A 7,628-nucleotide genomic window follows, 5' to 3' on the forward strand; every position below is an offset into this window, starting at 1 on the left:
TGGCCTGGGAACGCCTTGGTATTCCCCCGGACAAGCTGGAGGAGGTGGCTGGGGAGAGGGAGGTCTGGGCCTCTTTGCTTAGGCTGCTGCCCCTGCGACCCGACCCCGGACAAAGCGGATGACGATGGATGGATGGATGGATGGTATATATCATGAATTATCAGCCTATTACATATAGTACATACGTTGTTTACTGGTCTCTGTTTTACTGAGATTAATTGAATTCTTTTTACTCCCTGGAAATAAATGACACTTATATCCTGCTTTTCTACTCTTTTCTAGCACTCAAAGCACTTTTATACAACTAGCCTCATTCACCCATTCAAACACACACATTCAGGCTGTGGCTGCCCAGACAGAAAATGCTAACTTACTATTTTAACCTGAAATTATGACTGTAAATATTAACCAATCACAATGAAAAAATATTACGCACATCGGTGTGCATTATATTTTAAATGCATAATTCTTCAACACTTTTTAGTTGAACTGACAGTTGCCTTTGGCCTGAAAATAATCAGAAGAAAAGACTTCTGACCCACTGGGCTGATACGAGCATCTGTGTAATATCTGATATTGCCGGTGCAAAGAGCAAAGTCCATGTTGTGCCAGCAATCACAGAATATTAAATGGTGGCACAAAGTGCTGCACAACTGCACTGACGAGTGCTACACTTTTTCAGTATTTGACACTAAACTAGATTTATCCAAATGAAATACAAATGAGCCGCCTACTTGCAAGCACTGATATGCAAAGCTATCACTGGACAACCAAAAATACTGCAGTGTCATGCTGTGTAGTCACAAGAAACCTCTTCATGACATCGTGATTAAAGCTGAGTCGCACAGTTTGACCACTCAGGCTGAGCTTTATGAAGATAATGTATGAGAAATAGAAAAAAACATGATCCCAGCATCTGATGAGTAAATACCAACGTACAAGGACACACACAATGAATCTTTTGCCGTTCCTAAAACTTCTGCTCTCATTATTGCAGTATAGAGTTCACAGAGTGGCCTTTGACCTACTTATCACAAGCTGAAAGAGAACACTTGGCAGTGGCTGGATAGAAAGGGGAACTTGAGCGGTTGTGATCACGGGACAAAAGAAAAGAACTGAATACACGCCTTGATTTCCAAATCTTAGGCAGAAATGTTGTGGTCTTTGCTGTCTGTTGCTAACGTATCCAAAGACATTTACATAGGTTCTGATTTTACTCTGAATTGAAAAAATGCTACAATATCAGAGTTAATAAGGCTGTGTGCTTAAAGGGGCAGGCACTGCAAACTGTGAGTAAATTGTATATTTTAAATTGAGAATTTGGTGACATATAAGTTTACTCCAGTACTTAATTATATAGGTAACTTTGTTTTCAGTTATTATTTAATATGCACACAATAATAATAATTATTATATATAAATGCTAATGCTTTATATAATTTGACTTTTATGCTATTTTATGCAATTCTGCACTTGAGTAAGTGGCCACAAGGACACAAATTGCCTGTGGTATTCTTATCATAAAAGATGTTACAGATGTAAGCGCTACTCAGGCACATTACATCACACTCTGCCCTTTCATCCACCCCAAACACTCTCAGCATGGTACAGTACCGGCAGCAATGGCTCCAATGAGCGGCCGGATGGTCACAGCCCAGGGGTAGTTCCAGGCCCCGATGACCAGCACCACCCCCAGCGGCTCTGGATGGATGTAGACGGTGTCAGACATGGTCAGCAGGTTCTTCTTCACATGCCGAGGGGCTGCCCACTCCTTCAGATTCTTAATGAAGAGGCTGATCTCACCCTCCAGACCCAGAGTCTCATAAAACTGCGCCCCAACCTCGGTCTGAGGAAGAAGAAGATGAACGTAGGATCTCCTTATGGTGGATACTCTTCAGCTTCTGTATGCTTCCATGAAAGGAAACTATTTTGGCTATTTTTGATTCATGAACATTTCATAGGTTTTATGATCTGACCACTTTAAAACTTCTATTTATATTTCTTAACAAGGCAGTCCTATACATATATATTTATTTATAGCAATCAGATTTCCAGAGGAAAGAAGAGATCCCATCCAGCTCTTTCTATGTCAGACTGTTTGTGTGCCAGCACAAGTATGCACAACTACCAAGACATTAATGACACAGACAAAAAAATTCAGGATTTAATTGGGTCCAGATGACTTTGTTTAGAATTACGAAATGTGCCTTGGCCTTGGCAGTGGATGTGCTTTCCGGGAGCTTTTGTGCTTACCTAAGAAATAAAAGGGGAAACATCGGAAGCCAGTCTGTAAAAACACAGACAGGAGTCTATGTGTTTTGTACTCACTACTCACCTTATTGAGGTCTTTCTTAATGGCAGCTGCAATCTCTTTCTGTCTCTCGCTGAATAACCGCTGCAGATTCTTGAGCTGGTTGATTCGGTACTCTACAGATTTGGACCTGCCTGTTTCAAAGGCTTTCCTGGCACGAGCCACCGCTTGCTGCTCCCGGGACATCTTTTGAGACCAAATGAAAAAGATTTCCTCAAAGCTGCAGAAAGCAGAAATCAAGAAAAGGTGGATAACTTTAAAAATACACAACTCTCCTACTGCAGCTCTCTTCTCACCGGTCCAAGCACGAGCAAGTGCATCAAACACTTTAAAAAAATCTGTTATAACCATAACTATCCTAGTTTTATTGATCTCTCGTCTATAAAGTAAGAACTGTTAAATTATATAATGTAACTTGAGGTTTTGGTGGTAGTTTAGTAACTTAAGCTATAAAGATTAGGATAGTTTAGTATTTTCTGTTATATTTAATTGTGATTGTTAAGGCCCGGGAGCCAAAATCAGCCTGCTTAAGACTCCAGTCCAGCCCACTGAACATCTTTGGAAAATTTAGGAACGTTTCAAATGTAATTTCAAATATTTTACAGTTTGTGTTACTGATGCACTGATATAGACCTGCCCCACAGCCACTCATACTGCAAAGTAGTTAAGTAATATATAAACAGTTAAATGACAGAAAAGGTTTTTTCACTATCTACTATAGATATTTTTTACATTTACAGTAAAACAAATGAATGAATGAATGAATGAATAAATAAATAAATAAAGTAAGACATTTTCAGTGTAATAACAAAAACCTTTTACTTAATTACAGGACAGTGTGGGCAATGAGCAGAAGTTTTTCTGTAATTTGTTTCTTATAGTTGTGCTGAGAGATTTCGTTCATTGACTACAGCAGCACTGCTTTTTCTTTTATTGAGACAAACCCACTATATTATAAAAAATGACAGAAGTGATAAGATACATCATCGTTTTGCATATTAGCAATTAAGTATTATATAAGTACGTTTTTCTGTTGTTGTGCTGGCTCTCTGTACTTTTAATTATATGCATACGTTATTATATGCTCCTGATAACTTGGATCAAGCGGAATATTTGTCCATTATCGCTTTTTAGGGAGGGAGCCTGATGCTTTCTATGCTTGTATGCTGTGATAATGACAGCAAAGGGAAACCATCACAAACACCAGGCTACAGCGGCTGGCTCACACTTAAAGGTACAGTAATTAGAAACTACACATACAACATCCGGTATCCTGTTTCACGTTAAATGCTTCACGGCTGACGTTGGTTATTCTGCACAAACTTTATTGGATACATTATCGTCTTAATGTGTCCGTCTGGCTGATTAAATTGAAAAAATGGGGTTTTTTTGTCTCTTCACAAATCGCTCCCGCGGGTCGCTCTCTGTCTGTTAGGTCAGGAACTTAAAACGCGAAAACACCTGTGATCTGGTTTTGTTCAGTCCTACCTTTATAATCTCAGGGGCGGTTAAATTCTGGAGATCCTGAAGCGTCTCGATGGTGAGATAACCTGCTGCGGAGGAGCCGGACGGGTCACACTGGCGGAGAAACAGAGCTCTCCTTCCCCGTTAGATCCCACCCCCCGCTGGGGGGAGGGCCCCACACTCCCTCCGCTGGGCTTAGCTTTCAGCCTCAGCGCGGCTCTCTGGTCCACACCTACAGTTCATAGTCCACACCGAAATATGTCAACATGGACGTGGTTATTTGTCATAAAAAAGACTTCCAAACGTTAAATCTGACTTGTTATGTTAGTTGATATGCTGTTTCTGTATTTTGTCTGCAAATTCAAACTAAGTAAAGGTGTCACAGAGATGTAGTGCACCGCTGGACCTGCAGTCGACTTTCAAACTGAGCCAGGAGCACACAATGCCATAATAAGCAAAAATAAATGAAAAACTAAAATAAACAAATAAACAGATAAAATTACAAATTTCCCTTGTGCACATGAAACAAATCCCCTTCTCTCTGTATTTATACAGAAATATCTTAATGGACTTTTTCCACTGTGGAAAATAACGGTTTTCTACTTTTAATAAAATATTAATGTTTCAGAGATTTAGAAATTCTGTAAATAAGATGGTCTGGAAATATTACCTTTGGGAGTCATTCATGACAAATAACCAAGTCCTTATTTTTGCACAGGTTCAACAAGGTGCTGGAAACATCCCTCAGACATTTTGGTCCATGTTGACATGTCAGATTCTCACACTAGTTGCAGATTTTTCGTCTGCATGTCCACAATGAGAATCCTTCCCACCACATCCGATATGTGCTCTATTTGACATCTGAGGACTGTGGAGGACATTTGAGTACAGGGAACTTATATTAAGTTGTGATCGAGACAGTCGTTTGAGATGATTCGATGTTTGTATCATGCTGTGTTATCCTGCTAGAAGCAGGTCAAAAGGGGATGGAAAACAGCAACACTGCTCTGGGAGACTTTGGTGTTTGAATGAGCCCCAGTGTGCTCACTCATACAAGGGAGGATGGATCCATGCCTTCATGTTGTTTGGCAGCACATTTTGAACTTAAGAACTAATGCTCTTCTGCATACCCTGCTGGTCAGGTGGCGGAGTGAGTGTGAGTGTGCACTAGGATGCAGAATAAAATGTGTGAGCGAGACATGTCGAATAAAGAGCTTTGTGTGCTCAGGTAGAAAAATCACTAAATAAGAGTAATTCCATTTACCATGTTTTGGTTGTAACATGAGGTTATTTTAAGTTACCTTTACGTTATTATCAGTTTGAAGCAGTCTGACCATACTCCTCTGACATCTGACATCAATAAAGCATTTTCTCCACTCACTGGATATTTTCTCTTTTTCAGATCACTCTCTATAAATCCTAGAGATGGTTGTGCACCTAATAAAGTGGCCAGTAATTGCCTACTGCAGTTAGGATATCATTTTTTAGCTTCCGACTTGGCATATTGACGATTTAAAATTATGTACTGGTAACATCTAACAAATTATGCTATTGTTAGTAACAATGCACTAAAACCTAGTGTGAATATTGCATATATTCATATCCAAATCAATTCCCTGCTGAGGCTGAATCCATCTTTTATCAGATGCCAGCAGTCACACATCTGCTTTAAATCGCAGTACCCTGTGATTCCTGGAAATAGGGGAATAATATTCTTGTCTATGCATGATATCCAGTTTCCCATTCAGGCTTCTGCAGACCCCAAAAAACACTGCGACAATCCAGCACATAGCCTGAGTCAAGTAAGACTGCTTCATTCATTGAATGTACTGTCATGTCAAATTTATTTATCAGTACATATAAAGCAATAGCTGCGGACCAAAGTGCTGCACATCTAAAAAAACAAAAACAAAAACAGTGATATAAAACAACAGACTTAAAGAACATAGAATTAAAGCAAAAAGAGTAAAACAACATAGATAAATAACAGTCAGAATTCAGTCTGATCTAAAAGCCAAAGAATAAACATGGGAGATGCTGATGTGAAGACGCAGTTTGTTCCACAATTTCACCTCCTGTGTTTAATTAGGAGCTCGAGACAGGCAGACATTTGCTAAGCAGATCTCAGTGATTCAGTTGAAGTGCGCAGGGTGAAAAGATAAGCACTAACCCATACAGTGGCAAAATATAAAATCTTAAACTACATTAAACTAAAAAGCAGCCATCATATTACAAAGGAAGCTATTATGGATAATGTGCGGTTTACAATGTCCATCAGACACCTGTGCTTGAAAAACTGTAGCCCAGGTTAGAGGAGCAAACTAGTTACATCCGAACATCTGTTAATCAGCAGCAATAATTAATCACCACCTGATTGCATGTACAGGTTGTGCCTTTGGTCAGGATTTTGACAGAAAGAGGGGAGAAATTAATTTCTTTAATTTCACTGGGAAAAAAACATCAGTAGTTTCAGTAGCTAAGTGCACAAAAATGCCCAAAAAACCCAAAACATTAAGCTACATGAATAATAGGAATAATAGTTGCATATTATGTGTTACTTTGTTGGATTTAATTCAGTTTATGAAGTTCACTGAATAACATGTGATCTACAGCCACAGTTTTCTCCTTCACTGACTTCATGCTTTGCTTACTTATCCAAAGCCAAGTTGAAGTCACACCGACCTGTTGGATCACAATGCTGACAGAATATTTCAGCTTCCTTTCCATCTGAGCTGTAATACCCATTTATTTTGTATCTCCAGCTGCACTAAATCGTGTGTGATGCTTTTGCTGTTTGGCCTGTTGTCCTTTTATCCATAGCCAAGCTGGAATCACACTTTGCTCCTACTTCTCAGATCCAGAGGGGCCTTTACAAGCACGGGACAAGAGGCGAGGAGTAACCCCCTCGCCTCTGCTATGCAGAATTCAAGATTGGGCCCCCAAAATCTCTCAGGTTGACAGGAAATGTGGAATGAGTTTCCACATCAAATAGAGGACTGAGGAGCGGCGTTTGTGTATTGTGAAGGAAGGAGCGAGGACTGAGGTGACGGAGAGGAGGTCAGAGCGTCATTCACGCCTGAGTGTCAATCCTGATTTCTTAGAGGGGAGTGTGGACACAGGAGTGCAGCGTTTCTCTGTGTGCACACCTGAGTTTGTGAGGTATAAACTGAGGCATTCACACACAGAGAAAAAGACAGTTTGTGTATTGTGTTTTTTCCACGGTGAGGCCGGGAACACAGTCTGGGCAGAGGAGTGGGCAGGAGAGTGGAAAAGTGAAGAGAGCGACTACTCAGTGAGAAGAAAAGATGAATTCTAGATCGCCCTGTCAGTTTATGATTAGTAACAATTGAAGTACAAATGAAATGAGAAGAAATCTCCATTAATGTATTAATGTTCTTTGTAGATGGACAGATGATAAGAAAAAACACACACAAAGTCTCAAACAGCATTCACTAGATAACTGGAGGGTTGAACATCATCTGACCAGAAATATCATTTTTTAGGAGTCCACTTTGCATCTTTATTCCACCACCATCTATTGCAGCTTTTGCCTTTAGTTTGTATTTGTGAGCTGTCGTGCACTGTCATGCATCCATTCAAGTTGTATTATTAACCCAGCAGTGTAGTTGACCTTGCTGTCATACTTTAGTCAGTTTGAATTGGTCCGGTGCAATTGACCCAGATTTATAAGCTGTTGTTTCTGGCAACCCGCAAACAAACTCTATACTCTATTCGAAAATTAATTTAACATCTATTTAATAGATAGATAGATAGATAGATAGATAGATAGATAGATAGATAGATAGATAGATAGATAGATAGATAGATAGATAGATAGATAGATAGATAAAAG

General features: G+C 39.6%; 1 protein-coding gene across 2 annotated transcripts in view; it reads right to left on the bottom strand.

Moving 5' to 3' along the window:
- aldh3a2b (aldehyde dehydrogenase 3 family, member A2b) overlaps window positions 1-3,929 on the bottom strand; it is a 21,312-nt gene extending 17,383 nt beyond the window's left edge. Inside the window, exons 1-3 of one of the 2 annotated variants that reach the window (XM_005727887.1) lie at window positions 3,800-3,929; window positions 2,336-2,497; window positions 1,615-1,846 (exon numbers count right to left, since the gene is read on the bottom strand). In XM_005727887.1, the coding sequence (XP_005727944.1) occupies window positions 1,615-1,846; window positions 2,336-2,497 (394 nt within the window). In that variant the 5' untranslated portion in view covers window positions 3,800-3,929. Of the gene's footprint in view, window positions 1-1,614; window positions 1,847-2,335; window positions 2,532-3,799 lie in introns of both variants that reach the window. The other variant, XM_013909479.1, reaches the window with a different exon arrangement.
- Window positions 3,930-7,628: the final 3,699 nt, after the last annotated feature.

The sequence above is a fragment of the Pundamilia nyererei genome, unplaced genomic scaffold, assembly GCF_000239375.1.
Source record: "Pundamilia nyererei isolate P.nyererei 1_Seehausen unplaced genomic scaffold, PunNye1.0 scaffold00026, whole genome shotgun sequence".
NCBI lineage: Eukaryota > Metazoa > Chordata > Actinopteri > Cichliformes > Cichlidae > Pundamilia > Pundamilia nyererei.